We start from the raw sequence: 18,254 nt of genomic DNA, 5'->3' as shown, positions 1-18,254 counted from the left end.
CCCAGCTACTTGGGAGGCTGAGGCAGGAGAATCTCTCGAACCCGGGGGGCAGAGGTTGTAGTGAGTCGAGATTGCACCACTGCACTCCAGCCTAGGCGACAGAGCAAGATTCCATCTCCAGAATTTAAAAAAAACAAAACAGAGTACTATCCATTTATTACAATAAGAGACAAATGTTTCTGTTTCTATATTTCTATGAAAATTACTTCAAGACCTCAAATCCAATAATATCCATAAATAATTAATTTGGGGCTCAAGGTTGTCCATCACAAGTAATAGGAAAGTATCATAAAGTTAATACAAATACATTTGCAAGTCCTTTTTCTTGGATTAAAAAAATACATTCAGACAAACAAGATACAAATACAAATGTCAAACTAGGTAATGTTAAATTAACAGTGTGATGACAACTAGTTTACAAATGACTAAACAGCAGTTATTTAGAAAGTGCTCTGTTCATACTTAAAATCAGAATGTTGTTTACAAATTTAAGATTGAAGAGAAGCGTGAGGAGGTCACTGAAAAGTCTCTATGAATGGATTCTTTACCTTCGCCAGCTCAGATTTTTAAAAGTACACAAAATCTGAATACCCAAGTTTATAATGGCATAGCCATCCAACTTGAAACTCTGCCTACTCCTGCCTACTCCGAGTAAACGTTTATTCACTTGGTTGCCAACTTCAAATAAGTGAAGAAAGGAATTTCTGATAAACCTTCTAACTTCTAAATATCCTCCAGTATGAAGAAAGTGTGTATTTTTTTCCCTCAAAATGAAATTAGATGGGAAAAACTTTGCCCGCATTACATAAATTATTTTCATCTTTTATAAGGGCTTTACAGTTTCCAAATACTTTCATATACTATCTCATTTGCTCTTCCACATAAATAATCCAAAGCTATTTAAGATATAAAATTCTGGCAAATAAGCACATTAGCCATTTCCTGGCATTCCTGATGTAAAAAACTTTAAACATAGCCACATTAATCACGGCTTACGTCACCACTTAAAAGACAAAAGGAAAACTACAGATATCCATCTTTTTATCAGACTATAGACTCCACTTAAATTTGTCAAGGTCCATATATAATTACACTGAAAAAGTGATAAAGCAGGATATAAAAATTAAGCACAAATACTCTCAGCAAGTTGGTGATAATTACTAACAACCATCATGGTAGTTCTTACACTCTTTTTAGATAGAAGTACATCAATGAAGCTAATATATTAAATCATTTAACAAGTATTTCTAGAACCCAGCAAAGCAGATCGCTGTGGCTGGATATATTAAATATCCATATTAAATGCCTCTATGCTTGGCATTTAAAGTATATAAAAATTTGAGGGGAAATATTAATACAGAATAATACCAATAGTGAAAATTAATAGCAAAATGTATAGAGGAAAATTAGTTGAATTCATTCATCACAACTAATCAACATGTACAAGTCAAATGTTACTCCTGTAAAAGCTATAAATAGCTAAAAAAAAAAAAAAAGAAATGGAAGTTAATTAAATACCAATAAAACATTTTCTATCAACTGGTCAGGGAAGAAACCTGTATATTTTCTAAGACTAATCAGAAATGGCATAGACGTGTAGAAATAGGAGGGCCAGGCACAGTGGCTCATGCCTGTAATCCCAGCACTTTGGGAGGCCAAGGCAGGCGGATCACCTGAGGTCAGGAGTTTGAGACCATTGTGGCCAACATGGTGAAACCCCGTCTCTACTGAAAGTACAAAAAGTAGCCGGGCATGGTGGCAGGCGCCTGTAATCCCAACTACTCGGGAGAACCCAGGAGGCGGAAGTTGCAGTAAGCCGAGATCACACCATTCCACTCCAGCCTGGGGGACAAGAATGAGACTTCATCTCAAAAAAAAAAGAAAAAAAATAGAAATCAGGTGTGTACACAAATATAAATTGTTATTATTATTATTATTATTGAGACTGAGTCTTGCTCTGTTGCCTAGGCTGGAGTGCACTGGCATGATCTTGGCTCACTGCAATCTCTGCCTCCTGGGTTCAAGCAATTGTCCTGCCTCACTGTCCTGAGTAGCTGGGATTACAGGCACCACCACACCCAGCCAAATTTTGTATTTTAGTAGAGACAGGTTTCCCCATGTTGGACAGGTTTCCCCATGTTGGTCAGGTGATCCACCTGCCTCAGCCTCCAAAAGTGCTGGGATTACAGGTGTGAGCCACCACGCCAGGCCTCTAAGACTGATTTCTCTAGCTAATCAGAAATGGAATAGATGTGTAGAAATAGAAATCAGGTGTGTACACAAATATAGGTTAATCTTTTAAAACTACAAAAGTCTGCATTTCCCAACCTTTATATCTTTAGTTCTTAAATTTAAATATAAATCATCAAAATCACACATAATGAATTATACATAAAATATTAATTCTTACATCATATGAACCCTCACCGCCAATAATCAAATCACATCTTTGAAAACTAAGAGACTTCTAGGGCCTCTAAACATAGTTATATATTGGAAGGCTATCAGAAAATGAATTACTGGTATTTGAATGGATACTGACAAAGATTACTGAAAACGTTTATTTTCCAGCACCCACCGACCCCAGCCCTAATGAAGGGCACAAAGGAAAAAGCTACACTACTGGGAAAATGGAAATATTCTCAGACTCATGTACTGATTTTAAACTTCACTAAGATAGATGGAGTGATAGAAGACAAGCAAATTTTATTGGCTTAGCATGGAAGTTAGTTTAAGGCTCTAGTCTAAGTCCAGCTTGGGTGGGAAAGGAGCAAGGGACTTCCTTTTCAAATTGTGTGAAGCCCTCCTTTAGTTGATACACCATATGCAGATTTTATCATCTTTTATAAAATAGAAATCATCACTTTAAAGAAGCATTATATGACTTATTAATACATTTGACATGCATACAAAAGTTTTAGAGCATAAAGTTATATCTCACCTATATTTTAGGGCCTTGACTGGAATTTGCAAGAGACTTCCCCCTTCAAATGGAAGGTGCACAGTATCATCGTCGTCTTGAAGCATCCGTTCAGCTTCCTTTATAACACATGTGTGAAGAGGTTACTTTTCCCAGAATATTTTCCAAGAGAATTGGTTAATATATATTTTAAAGACTTAGAAATCCAAACTGACATTATTTAAATATATCTGCCATTACTGAAAAATTTTATAATCATGAACACATACTTGTAACATAAAATAAAAACAACCACTTGTAAAACATGACTAATTTAACACTGATATAACTTTCATTTCTTTATGTAAATTACTATCACTTATACTATTTAAGATTTAACTACAATTTAACTACATAAATGTGATTATCAATTATTATGTAGGTTTATAATGAGAGATAACATTCTGTGAAACCTTATCACAACACAATATGAGCAGAATATCATTTGGATAAGGCAGGGTTTCTCAACTTCAGCAATACTGACATTTAGGGTGTAATATTTATCTTTTGTAGTAGAAGTCCTGTGTATATAGAGTATTTCACAGCACCCCAGAATTCTACCTATCAGATGCCAGTAGCAGCCCCTCCAGTTATAACAATCAAAAATATCTCAGAAATTGAAATACTCTCAGCAATGTTTCAAATACTCTCAGACTAACTTACTGAGAGTATTTGTTGTTTAATTCCCTCCAGCCCACCCCAGTGATAATTACTAATAACCATCATGGTAGTTCCTATACTCTTTTTAAAAGTACATCAATGAAAGTACTATCAAATCATTTAGCAAATGTTTATAGAATCCAGCAAAGCAGACCACTAAGGCTGGTTAAGATCAAGGCTCAAGCTCAGGTTGAAACCAACTTGGACAGTGGACACGGAAGAAAATTATGATGTTAATAATGGGGGTGATGGATAGGACAGAAAAGGAGACACTGAGAGAACATTCATATTTCTTTTCCTAATAGAAATTTGACTATTTTGAGGTGTCAATTTGCCCAGATCCTAAAAACAAACAAACAAACAAAAACAAAAACCCCTAAACTGAATCTCCTAGCATTCCTTACAACTTAGTAGGATCATGAGGTGCAAGCAGAACTTACTGGATGACATTCTGGAAAGACTCCTTAAACTTGACAATATGGTGAAGCTATTTAGCCTTCTATCCCTTCCTTCTTCCTGCTGTCAATAATGCTAACATGACAGCTGGAGTCTGACAGCCATTTTGACTCATGAAGTGAAGATGAGGATGGAAACTATATGCTGAGGTCAGGAGAAAAGTAACAAGGAGCCCCTGATAACTTTGTGGGGCTTAACACTACATCACTTGCTTTCAAGAATTCTTTTACTTGAAACGCAAGAATAACCTTGTGTTTAAAGGCCACTTTTACTTTTGTTTTTTGTTATATATGACGAACCTTATTCTAATTAATACAGAAAGTAATAAACAGGGAATTTGGCCCATATATTTTATAGGTAAATTATATTCTATTTGAAAAAATCACGAAAAACTCATACAGGCCAGGCACAGTGGCTCACGTCTATAATCCCAGCACTTTGGGGGACCAAGGCAGGCAGATCACCAGAGGTCAGGAGTTGAAGACCAGCCTGACCAACATGGTGGAACCCTGTCTCTACTAAAAATACAAAAACAAGCCCAGTTTGGTGGCGGGTGCCTGTAACCCCAGCTAGCTTGGACCCGGGAGGTTGAGGTGGTTGCAGGGAGCCAAGATCATGCCACTGCACTCCAGCCTGGGCCACAGAGCAAGACTCCATCTCAGAAGAAAAAAACAAAAAACCCTCATACATATTTACATATATAACTCTGAAGAAAACCAAAATCTTAATTTTAAAAATCTGGTGTCTTAATTCAAATTAATATTCTAATTAGTATCTAATTAAAGAATTTCAATTTTTGTTGAAAAATAAACATAAAATCAATAAAATTTTAATCTCTATTTAAACAGGACCATAACATTTAAAAATACGTGTCTTTCTTATCTTTGATTTTCAAATAATACTCTGAATGGGAAAATGGAGCAAGGAACTACAATCAACAAAACTATCAATGCTATATACTCAAGTCTCTACTTTTCCTTCTTATTAACTAATAGTATCGAGTTGGTTATTAAAAATCAAATTCCAATTCAGAATAAAGTATTTATGTTTAAATCTCGGCATACAAATCAACTAATGGTGGTACACAGCAAGTGCATATAAAGACTAAAACTTTATTATACTTTTTAAAAAAGATAATTACTTAAAAATCCTTTTTGTCATTATGTATGCCAATTATTAAAATGCTATTAAAATTAAATATATGCTAAAATTTATATTAAATGTATTTAAGGTTTTCTCAGATAATATACTCTGATGTACAACTATTTTGTGTTACCTATATTTTAATATTGCTAAAACTCTAATTCTTCTGATTGCTGATTTAGTAAGCACATGATATGTAATTTTTGAAAAGTATTACTGTGTCAGAGCTATGGAGGTACAACAGTGAAATGGTTAAGACCCTACATTTGGAACAGTTACCTAACCACTCTCTGCCTCAGTTTCCTCATTTGTAAAATGGAGATAACAACAGTACCTACTACACTTTTATAAAGTTCTTAGAAGGATGAAAGGAACTGATTCATGTAAAGTGATTATAATGGTGCCTGCAATATGGTGCAAAATATTAAATAAGGAAGTGGTGTAAGTTTAAAATTGTTATCTTTTTACCTCTTTCTCTTTTTTCTTTTTGTCATCTTCTTTCTTTTTCTTACTTTCTGGCATGAGATCATCAAGCCAACTAAGTTCTCTCTTCGTGAAACACAGGTCCATGAGTTTGCGTACAAACACTAATGCAAGAACCTTTAAAAAGGGGGAAGGAAATATTAAGTAACACATAATACAAACTGTATCACTTAAAGAGGAAAAGCATATTTATTAAATCTTATAAAAAATGCTTCATATAGTTTAAAAATTATTCACACATCATTTTGTTTCAAAGGAATTGAGTCAATTATTTATCTTTTTTTACTTTCTGCTAAAAAAAAAAAACTATAAAGAGAGGAAAAAAGTAAATGGCATTCTTAACCTTCTCCTGCATAAATCCCTTGCACTACGCATAAAATTATGAAGCAGGTTAAACACTGAATATCAAAGCAGAAAACAATTAATTTTTAAGACATTATATATTATGTAAGTATATATAATTTTTAAAAATCTCTTGAGCAATGCATTGGAGTACCTATTCCCAACATTAGGTTTTAACTTTTCAATCATATGGGAGAAATAAACTACACTTTAATTTGCTTTAACTGCTGCTGAAGATGAGCATGTTTTTGAATGCTGATTGGCCAATGAGATTTCCACTTCTGTACCTGCTATTTCCTAAACTTTGACTGTTTTTTCTGTTGGTTTTTATGACTTTTGTTTATGAATTTATGAGTTCTGTGTAGTTTGAATAGAAATTTTTTATCTGCCTTATATGTTACAAATATTTTCTCCCAGTTCACAGTCTGATTTTACTGTTTTTTATACTTTTTGAACATATAAGAAACATTTAATTATCATGTGGTCAAATATAGCATATCTTCCTTTTACACTTGGGTTTTCCTATCTTCTTTGAAAAGTTAGTCCCAATCAATGGATTATACAATACTTTTTTACATTTTCTACTACAATTTATTTTACCATTTAAATACTGAATTCAATTATGATTTCTGAACATGGTCTCAGATAAGGAGTAGAACATTACTTAGCTTCCAGTATACATTTAAATCGTCCAATACTAAATTCTCCCATACAAAAGAAATACTACCTTTAATGAAATAACCTGCTTACGGTATTCAAGTGATAAAATTCCAATGTATTCAGATACATTTCTGGACCCATTTGTCTATTTTTCTGATTTGTCTATTCATATGCCAATTCTATATTATGGTGGCTACACTGACTTGTCAGCAATTTTTAAATATTTGGTTATTAAAACAGTACAGTATCAGCACACGAACAGTGAAGTAGATGGCAAAGCAAAGCCCTCTATGCCCAATCCTAGCCAGGAATCCTTCTTAGTTATAATTATCATTATCTTGTTATTCTCTAGTAGTTATGTCTTTCTTTCTAATGAATATGTAATTTACATACATAAAAATTGCAAAATAGCATGTGTACAGTTTGATACTTTTGACAAATGTATATACTACTCATATAATGCACACGCAGACAAGATACAGAACATTTCTACCATCCATGTTTTTGAGTCAGGCATTTATTTTTTATTTATCCAGTTCCAAATTATTTATCCAGTTCACAATGACACCACCCCCCACCCCAACACATACATTCAGATAAAACTCCAGTAGAATTTGTACTTGGCACTGTATTACATTTAAATGCGATTTTTCAGAAAACTTAAAGTTTTATAATACGAAATCTTTAAAACAAAGAACACGGTATTTATTCAAGTCTTATTTGTTGTCCCTTAATACTGTTATTGATTGAATTTTGTTCCCCATTAAAGACAGTTAAGTCCTAACCTCCAGTACCTCAGAATATGAACTTATTTGGAAATAAGCTGTTGAAGAACACCACGTGACAACAAAGGCTCCAACTTCAGTTACCCGGCTGCAAGCCAAAGACAGCCAGCAAACCTCCAGAAGAGAGGAGACAAGGCAGGACTCCCCCCTGGAGGCTTCAGAAAGAGCATGTCGCTGCCCACCCCCACATACTGCCTCCGGTTTGTGGTACTTTGTTACAGCAGCCCTTGGAAGCTAATACAAATGCTATTATAAAGCCTTTTTCTTTAAAGGGGTCTTTCTTTTAAAATTTATTCTTAAGTATTTTATGGTTTTTGATCATTGAGAGAGACTGCCTACTAATTCATCAAGTTTTCTAACACCCAGCCACCCTAACACAATTCTTATTAATTCTATTAAGGGCTCAGTCTTTTTTGTTTTTAACTAAAATCACTTGGGTTAATAGGTATACGATGACATTTTCAACAAATACGTTAATAACTGCTTTGAAGCCAAAGCATCATTGTCTATCTACTTAAGATATATTACTCTTAGAAATTCTGCTAAATTTGTTTACTTGCTAATATTTTAGTTTAAGGTTTCTGCATTTATATTAGTAAGAAGGCAGCATAAATCTTTTGTGCAACTTAATTAGCCTTGGGTATTAATAACTTGTGTTTTTTGAGAAAAATTGCATAGGTTTCCATCTTTTCCTTTGGTCTAGAATAATTCAAGAGGGTACTGTAATTACCTGTTCTTTAAAATTAAGTTTTTAACCAATCTGACCCTAATACTTTAAGGACCGGTCTTTAACCACTTTTCCAGTTTCTTCTATGCAACCGGGCTATACACAAATTTTATACTTCTAGTGTCAATTTTGGAAATTTAGATATAGTACGAAAATAATCTATTTGTTCCAGGTCAGAGGTCAGCAAACCATAGCACCTGAGTTAAATTTCATCCACCATCTATTTTTGTATAGCCCATAACCTAAGAATGTTTTTTTACAGATAAACATTTGGAATTAATTTGATGGTAGAGAACAATAACCATGAACCCCAATTAAGTAAAATAATGTCAAATAAAAAAAAAAATCCATTTTTCTAATAGTCCTATATTTTTAAAATTATTTTTAAAATTTCATCAATAAGATTACGTAAGTACCCACATAATACTCTCGTGACCTACAAAGCCTAAAATGTTTACTATCTGGCCCTTTACAGAAAAAAGTTTATTGACCTCTGCTCTAGATATTCAAATTTATTGATATTCATGCAAGTGTTATTTTCATCAAGTCCCTTGAATCACCTCCATATCTCTGGTTATCTCTCTTCTCCTCCTTAATCTTGTATATCCATTCTCTCATTTTCTTCTTTACATGGGCTTGGGAGTGGTTTATCCATTATTGATTTTTTTAAAAAAACAACTTAGTTGCATTGAAGTCTTCTTGAATAATAAAGGCAATGAAGTGCATACACCTTCCTCTCAGTGTAACTTTAGTTGTGCTCAAAGTTTTAGACATTGTTATAATTTTCTCTCTTTCAATACCTCTAGATGGTTTTTTAACTGTTTTCTATTCAGAAATTATTTAGAACAGTGTTTAATTTCCAAATATTTAAGATTATTTTAGTGGCTTTCCATTATTTATTTCTAATTTAACTGTTATTAGAAAATACTACTTGAGTAATTTTTATAGCTTTTTAAGTTCTGTAAGGTTTTCTCTGTGGCCATGTACAAAACCAATTTTTACGTAGTATTTACAGAAGAATGTACATTCTCTATTTGTAAAATGCAATATTTTGTGATAATTTAATGAATTATATTGTCTTATTAAAGTCATCGGTAGCCTTCATTACTTTTTAACTTCCAGATCTGTCAATTTCTGAAAAACATGTATCAAAATATTTTAATAATGAACCATGTTGTTTTGGTTCCTTTGCTTTTACATTTGAAAATGTATTTGTTCCATGAACGTCCTGAATTCTGAAGTTATTTAAAAATACAAAACCGAGTCTTATAGCCTAAGGACTAAAAAGCAAAACAAACAAAAATTTACAAAATACTAAAATGGAGGCTGGGAAACAACTGGTTTGTATCTAGTAACAGCTAATTCACATTTTCAAACACCTAAGGTACTTAAAACACATTATTCCTTTTCTCAAAGTCAATTATAAATATTAATAAAAAATTACTGTAAACATATTATTAATTAGTGACAAAATAAGTCTGAAGAAATCTTACCATCATGGGAAAAACCACTGCAGCAGCTGAAACTTTTATCACCCATAAAAGGACCAAACAAGTAAGCTGAATGACTGTGAAAATATGGACCTTCCAGAGCGGCACATAACGGAGGTATATCAAATCAGGCTGATGCTTAGCAGGCATTCCAAATAATTTTATACGGTCAAATAACTACATATAGAATAAAAAACAAAGAAGTTTTCAATAAAATATTTCTGCTATTTAGGAGAAGAATCTATACTCAACTTCAGGATTTTGTGTATTAAATTGTAACTTCCTTGACATTTTCTGATAGTACAGGAGAATGTTACAGCAAGGATTCTCTGGATCCAAAGGGGGGTGGGGGGGGGGGGCGGTGGCAGGTGGGAAGCAAGCAACCACTTTTGCACTGCTGTAATTAATTTAATCAGAAAACTCAAGCCAAAATGTTTAATTCAGAGTATTAAAATATCTAGATAAACTTATCTGCTATAATCGAATGCACAAGTCATTTATCTCTTTGAACTTGTTTTCTAATGTGCACGACAAAAGAACAATCTGAGTGACTTCTAAGGTTCTTTCCAAATCTAACCAGAAAATAACTTGAGATAACAATTACAATTCTTCACTAATTGAGAATAAAACTGAGCAAATGCCTTCATCTTTTTGAGCTTTAATTTCCTCATTAACACACTGTGAATAAGATCAGCCCTAATCATCTCACAAAACTCTTAAAAATCAGGTGAGATAAGGAAATAATTTCTTGACCAGTGAAGAGTAGATCCTGGATGGTGTTGAAAAAATAAAGTGCTTTCTTGCCACTAGCCTATGAGTTGGAAACTTTAGACAACATCCTTTCCATGAGAAGAGGTGGTCATGTAGTGCTAACTGTGCTTTATGATCGTTTTTTTGTGTGTGTGTTTGTTTGTTTTGTTTTGTTTTTTTGAGACAGGGTCTCACTCTGTCACCCAGGCTGGAATGCAGTGGCATGACCACAGCTCACAGCAGCCTCAAACTCCTGGGCTCAAGCAATCCTTCTACCTCAGCCTCCTGAGTAGCCAGCACTACAAGTACACACCACCACAGCCGGCTAATTCTTAAAGGTTTTGTAGAGGTAGGATCTCACTGTGTGGTCCAGGCTGGTCTCAAACTCCTGGCCTCAGGTGATACTCCTGCCTCAGGCTTTCAGAGTGTTGGGATAACAGACATGAGTCACGATAGCCAGCCTAAATGTTTTATACTAAAATTACATTAGTACAAATCTTAAGAAGTTTTATTAGGTTGTTTCCCAGTAACTATTAAAACAAAACAAAATAATGAAATCACTGGCTTAGCTAATAATCTTCAATAAGTCCTTCTATTTCTGTTTCCTGATTTATATTAGGATTTCTTCCTTTCCTCTGTCCCAACTGGTTAGTGTTTTGAGGATCACAAAATGATGTATGTGCTAGGCTTCATAAGCTGTATTGTGTTACACAAATGGCGGGTCTTGCTATTTTTATAGGAAACTAATATCTACCTTTTTAAGTACCAAACCTTTTTTTCAATACAATCCTTTTGATCCTCCCTCTCACTATACTAGTCTTTATTGAGTTACAGGGCTTTTCATTGGCTTCAATTAAAAATAGGTAAGGACCATGTCAGCTCATGATCTCACTCTCTGGAGGAAAAAATGTGCAGTAAGCAAACAATCACTTGGCAAATGTCTGAAGTCATCAGTTAGAAAACTAACCTCCCCTCAAAATGTCAGAGTTGAGAATAAATCACTACCATCATTAAAACAATCTTTGCATACTTAAAATTATCAAGTTTCTATAGAAAATCATTAAATACTTAAAACTTGCCTGGATTCCTTTTAATGAGGAAACTCCCATATAAAGGAAAACACCATACAGAACAGGCATCGGAATAAACTGTAAATAAAATGACCACAATTAGAACTCATGAGTAGTAAGTAAACAAAAACATAGTCAGTGAGTAATTATAGGGCTAGAATTAAAAGATTTTTCAATCATGAGGATTAGACCGACCTAACATTTCCACACATAAGAAAATTGCTAATATACAATAACCTGCTTGAAAAATGACTCATCTTCTACAAGTTGCTTCCTAAAAAGGGAGTATGTTCACTTAAGATCAGGGGTACTGCAGTCAGACTTAGTTTTAAGTCAAACTTAATTTTCTGTACCTCAGTTTCTATATCAGATTGCTGTGAAGAGTCAATGACTTCAAATACATAAAACACTCAGAAAAGCACCTGATACATATTAAGCACACAAAAAGTGACAACCATTATCATTGCTATCACTACCTGCTGCACTGAATATTAAGCAGTAGCCTTTACTGAACATAGTAAGTAAAATCCACCTCCAAAATAAAATCCTTACTACTTTGGCAGTTATGACGATCCCAAACTGTCTACACAGTTCACACCTATTCATCCTGCAAGAAAGTCTGGCTATTAACAGAGCCCATCCATTTACTCAAAAACCACAAAAAGCACTCTGACCTAAGGGAGAAGTGTACTATAAGGAAAAACAAATTAAAAAACTACATAGGAAAACCACATCTACTACATCTCTTCTAAACAACCTAGCGTGTCTTTCTAAGGACACTGGAAAAAAAGAAAACAATTTATGAAGCAGACATATTTTAAAAAATCTAAGCAATGCCTGTAATCTCAGCATTTTGGGAGGCTGAGGCGGGCAGATCACTTGAGGCCATAAGTTCGAGACCAACCTGCCTAACATGGTGAAACCACCATCTCTACCAAAAACACAAAAATTAGCTGGGCATGGTGGCACGTGCCTGTAGTCCCAGCTACTCAGGAGGCTGAGGCCAAGAATCATTTGAACCCAGGAGGCAGGGGTTGCAGTGAGCCAAGATCATGCCACTGCACTCCAGCCTGGGTGATGGAGTGGGACTCTGTCTCAAAAGAAAAAAGAAAAAAAAAATGCTAGGAAAAAGAAATAAGAATGGGAAAAGCTCGTGAAAATTAAATCTATAAATATCAAAATAACTAAAATTTTGTAGTAATAATTTTCATAAGACTGAAGACCAATATAATGATATGAAAAAAGGAGGAAATTTTCTTTAATAGCAAGGGGGAGGAGGGATAAGAATATCAGAACAAATCCAAAAGGTCTGAGATCTGTTTAGCTGGAGTTGAAGAAATTTTTAACAGAGACAATAGACAAAAGGGAAGTAAACGGGAAGAAAATTCTCACAGCAGAAGGCACAAGTTTCTTGAGGAAACTAACAGAGACTAAGCAGGGTAAATGAAAAGCCCCTAACTGACTCCCTAAGTATCTGAATGAGATTTCACAAAAACAGAAGTTAAAAAAAATTTTTTTGGTTTATCTTAAAGACGGAAAAGGTCTCCATAAAAGTACAAAAACCAAATAGATTTCAGATTTCTCATTAGAAAATTGGTCTCTAGAAAACAATGACTTTAAGATCCAAAAGAAAACTATTTTGAACATCTAACTATGGATCAAATGTTGAGGTAAATAGAGACATTTTGAAATATGCAAGAACTCCCAATAAGTTCACCACTAATGGTACCATGTGTAAAAAGAATTTATCAATACAAAAAATGAATACAAGAAAAAGGGGAACCTGCACATACAATTTTTTACAGTAACGGAAGGTAACAGATATTAGAAAGACTTATTTGGTCTTCAGGCTTGGGCTGGAGTAAAATAGAGTATATTTCTGCCTCCCTGCAGGCAACTCACACTGCTTAGTCCTCACAATCACACTGCTTAGTCCTCAGCAAATACCACCGTAATATCATTTCTGTGTTCCCAGAGGGTTTAAATTTCTATAATCTAACTTACAGGAGATGCAAGGAAGGCTTAATTATCATCATAGCACAAAATGTAAATGTTAATAACTTTTATAATAATAATAAAATTAAAATTAAAAGCCAACAAGAGGGATGTGACGGAAGACAGAATGAGGATGGAGTCATAGGTGAAAGACACAACTTTAGGTCAGCAGCTCTCAAACTCTGTGGTCTCAAGACTCCTTTATACTCTTAAAAATCACTGAGGTCATTTCCCCTCCCCCACAAATACTTTTATTTATGAGTGTTTTATACATATATTTGCCATATTATAATTTTTGTTTTTTGAGACAGGATCTCACTTTGTCACCCAGGTTGGAGTGCAGTGGCCCAATCACGGCTCACTGCAGCCTTGACCTCTCAGGTTCAAGCGATCCTCCCACCTCAGCCTCCTGAGTAGCTGGGACCACGGGAGCACGCCACCATACCTGGCTAATTATTTTTACTTTTATAGAGACAGGGTCTCATTATGTTGCCCAGGCTGGTCTTGAACACCTGGCCCCAAGCAATCCTCCTGCCTTGGCCTCCCAAAGTGCTGGGATTACAGGCGTAAGCCACTACACCTGGCATACATTATTTTAAAAATACATACAGCTTACCACTGAAATGCTTGCTATACTAAAAACCTAATGAAATTATTTCCCAAGTAAACTGTGGAAAACAAACCTAATTTTAGGTATTTTAAGTATATTTTAATGTTTCATGTTCACATAACTAAGTATAAATGTTATAATAAGATTGTAAAACACTGCAATAAAGAAATTTTACCTTTAGGACTGAAGTCATGAACACAGAGAGGCCCATTAGAATAAAAATCATTAGCCCTGTAACCCGCTGTTCACGAATTCCCAAAAACTTGGGTTGTTCCCCTGGAGCAGAACATTCAGATTCAACTTTTAAGCTGTTGACATGACTTATTGACAACACTGTTGCAGCCACAAACCATGGAAGTCCCATGACAGAGCAAACTCCCAACATAACGCCAACCATGAGCAAATCAAGGTGATAGCCAGCTCCTTTCTGAAAAGTGAAATGAACATAAATATCTGTAAGTCTAAATTGTTCCCTCAATTTAAAATTCTACACTTATTATAAAGAGGGAAGAAGCTAATTTTCATCTTACATCTTTTAATGTTCTAATCATTACGAAAACAGCTCAAACCCTTGAAGAATCACAACGCTTAAGGCAAAATTCTAAAATTACCTTCAATTTGTGTTCCTTTCTGTTTATAATTACAGCTGTGATTTGTTGATCCATAAAGATGAGAATGGTACAAAGCAAAGCAGGAATAGCAGCTATTAATAAGGTCCACCAAGGATTATCTCCCAGTGGGCTTATGATCCACCCTCTCTCTGGATGAGTAGGCTGTTAAAAAATTAAAAATAATTTTCAAAAAGTCTCCTTGCTGTATTGCACTAAATTTCCGTAACATAGACTTGATCTGTTCCAAGAAATACCAAGGAATGGGAAATAACTTAAATCTAGAACTATATGGTGAATTATTTTCAAAGATGGCCACAGTAATTCTTCCTATCCCTACAAGTATACCTCCTGCCATATGACTCAGTCAATCTTTCCACCTAGAGGTGGAGTCTGCTTCCTTCCCCCCTGAAACCAGGATGACCCTGTGACTTACTTTAACCCACAGAATAAGGCCAAAGTGACACTATGTGATTTCTAAGTCTTAACCTTAAAGAACCTTGCAGCTTCTTCTCTAACCTGCTTTGAACCCTGAGATTACTACACTGTTGAGTAAGCCTAAATAAGCTTTCTTGAGGATAAGACTATAAGACTATCCTCAATATAGTCTATATAGTAGTGGGTGTCGGGGGCGTTTCCCCAGGCAACTATTCCAGCTGTTTCATCCATCTGAGCTGAGGCCTCAGACATGAATGAAGGCATATTGCCTCCATTGATGACTGCACCCCATAGAGCAGACCACAAACCAGCTAAGTCTAGTCTCAACTGCCACATAATTATAAACAAATAAAGGGCTGTTATTCAAAAGTTTGTTATGTAGAAATTGATAAGCAAACTGGAATGTCATTTCCACATGTTCCTGCATAATTCATATAAGGTGAAATCAATCTATCTACTAAACTCCTAAACTAAACTGCTTTAGTTTAGTCCTGCAGACTTAGTGATTTTGACAGGGTCAGTACTAAATCAGAACTGGTCCTCAATACATGGTATTTCCAAAGGAACTACTAACAAAAATCTGGCACTTTATGAGATACTAATACATTTTGACAGTACAATGTAAGATTTATTTTATAGCAATTTTTTTTTTAAAGATCAAGAGAGTGTAGTATGTTTGGGAGAATACTGCATATATTGAAACCTAAACAAATGTTTTTATTATCTCAACTTGGTATTAAGCTTGTTTCTTCTTCATGAAAACATTTGTCAATATAAAAGGGAAATTTAATACTTTCAAAGTTCAGGTAATTCAATCTTTCCACACTAATATATATTAAACTACCTCACACTCAATGTTGTGTATGAATAAAAATATTTTATTCTACTTATACAATGCCATTTACTCTTAAGAGTTCCTTGATTTGTTTCCTCAAGTATATTTTATGCCCCTTGAAATCAGCCTATTACCTGAAAGCCATATCAGTAAATAAATAACAAGGACATATTTAAGAATCAGAATAAGGAACTTAGGCCAGGATTACAGGAAAGTACATCACGTTTTGAACCAATATAAATTCATAGTTTCACTTATTTATATATTCTCATAAAATAAACTGAAAGTTTAATATTTTCGTATTTTTATGTTAAAAACATAGACTTTCTAAAAATTGTTGGCAGATCATTTCCCACCTGTGTACCCTACTTTAAAGACCACTGGTTTTAAAAATAACATTTTTTGGTCTCAGTGCAATATTATAAAATTAGATTTTATAATATAAAATAAAATGATCTTCATTATATTCCTTATTTTGGATCCCCTTTAAACCAGCTGCTTCTGAAAGAAGTCATATAACTTGTTAAACTAATTATAACCAGTGACCCTATTCACAATGTCTTTCCTTTTAGCATAAGCAAAGGAGGATGGAAGAAAACAAAAACAGAGCAGAAGGAAAATGAATATATTCAAATCTGCTAATGAAAACAGAAAATTGAAATGGATGCTCAGCTCAAATAGCATTTTTCTTATAGAACACATTTTGTTTTCTCCTTATGCTACTGGAAATTGTTACATGGAACTTTCCAACTACTGTCAGATATATTACCCTTCTAGAAATTTAACTAGACCCCTTCTGCCACTCCTAGAAAATTCAATTTTAGGTTACTTTTTTTTTTGAGATGGAGTTCGTCTCTTATTGCCCAGTCTGGAGTGCAATGGCATGGTTTCAGCTCACTGCAACCTCCGCCTCCCAGGTTCAAGCGATTCTCCTGCCTCAGCCTCCCGAGTAGCGGGATTACAGGCACCCGCCACCACACCTGGCTAATTTTTGTATTTTTAGTAGAGACGGGGTTTCACCATGTTGGCCAGGCTGGTCTTGAACTCCTGATCTCAAGTGATCCACCCGCCTCGGCCTCCCAAAGTGCTGGGATTACAGGCACAAGCCACTGCACCTGGCCTGGGTTACTTCTTTATAGAAGAATAAAGGGTGTTTCCTTCTCCCTGGAAGGTACAGCAAGAACTCCAGGTAGGAGAGCAAAGACTTTTTTTTTTTTAATGGCTCCCTACATCTTACCACAAATATTTTCATTCACTCTCTCTAATGGACCAGCACTGATACTTTTAAGTTCACATGTCTCTTTTCTGTCCATATTGTCATTGTTTATATACATATGAAAAACACATATAAATTATTTCCTTTCAAAGCATCAGCCCTTCAAAGAGACTACATACTTTTAAAACAATAACTACTGAGAAAATAGTATCTTGCTTTAAAGTAGTATGGTATTCCCAAGTAACAAATAGCCACTTGTTTTAATCCTTACCTCAAATTTTTCAGGAACATGAAGTTTAGGAGATGGAACTCCTACAAGGTAGTCAATTGTAACCATTATTACTATTGTGAGAAATACAGCAAAATCACTGATTGTCGATCGCACCTGTGTTAAAGGGATTATGTTAATATAAACACAGAAATACTATGTGTTCTTTCTAAATAATTCACATCTTTTATTGATAACATTGTCACTACAATGTACAAATGGAGGTTTTAACTAGTGACAATGTTAACAGTGGAATACATTTATATTTAATTCTTTCCAAAAATATAAGAAATACATTTCACACCTAACCTAGCAACTCTTATGGTACCATCATCTTCCTACTGTGAGCTCAGGCACGTCATATACATTTTTCACTATGAATAACTTCTTTATTAACCAGTTGGCATGGAGTATTAACTTCAAAAAATATATTACTGTTTTGAAATAAACCAAGGAAATAAAAACCAAAAATATGAATATTACCAGAATTCCAAAATTATATCACAGTTACCTTGGTAGGAAAGTAACGCTTGGTCTTAAATTGCTTGAGGAATGAAGACAGAAAAAATGTTGTGAAAAACAAGATGACACACCAAAAGAGCACATCTGGAATATAAGGTCCATGATGACCACAAGCTGACCCTAAGAATACACCATGAAGTTTTTTACATTCCTGGAAAAAAGGAGAAAGAAAAAGAGAATGGGGGATTCTTATTTAATAAATTATTATGAGCTTCATTGACTCGTAAGATGCAATTG

The 18,254-nt window shown here is 34.5% G+C and overlaps 1 protein-coding gene across 9 annotated transcripts in view; it reads right to left on the bottom strand.

Annotated features, from left to right (window-relative positions):
• SLC4A7 (solute carrier family 4 member 7) overlaps positions 1-18,254 on the bottom strand; it is a 110,846-nt gene that overhangs the window by 7,469 nt on the left and 85,123 nt on the right. For all 9 annotated transcript variants that reach the window (XM_024244628.3, XM_054552477.2, XM_063722159.1 and 6 more), the window contains 8 exons: positions 18,007-18,168; positions 17,499-17,612; positions 14,742-14,903; positions 14,306-14,557; positions 11,535-11,603; positions 9,709-9,882; positions 5,687-5,818; positions 2,942-3,039 (listed from right to left, as the gene is read on the bottom strand). In XM_024244628.3, the coding sequence (XP_024100396.1) occupies positions 2,942-3,039; positions 5,687-5,818; positions 9,709-9,882; positions 11,535-11,603; positions 14,306-14,557; positions 14,742-14,903; positions 17,499-17,612; positions 18,007-18,168 (1,163 nt within the window). The remainder of the gene's footprint in view (positions 1-2,941; positions 3,040-5,686; positions 5,819-9,708; positions 9,883-11,534; positions 11,604-14,305; positions 14,558-14,741; positions 14,904-17,498; positions 17,613-18,006; positions 18,169-18,254) is intronic.

The sequence above is a fragment of the Pongo abelii genome, chromosome 2 (genome assembly GCF_028885655.2).
Source record: "Pongo abelii isolate AG06213 chromosome 2, NHGRI_mPonAbe1-v2.0_pri, whole genome shotgun sequence".
In the NCBI taxonomy this organism is placed as follows: domain Eukaryota; kingdom Metazoa; phylum Chordata; class Mammalia; order Primates; family Hominidae; genus Pongo; species Pongo abelii.
The sequence above is the reverse complement of the archived record's forward strand: the minus strand, read 5'-3'. Positions and strand labels throughout refer to the sequence as shown.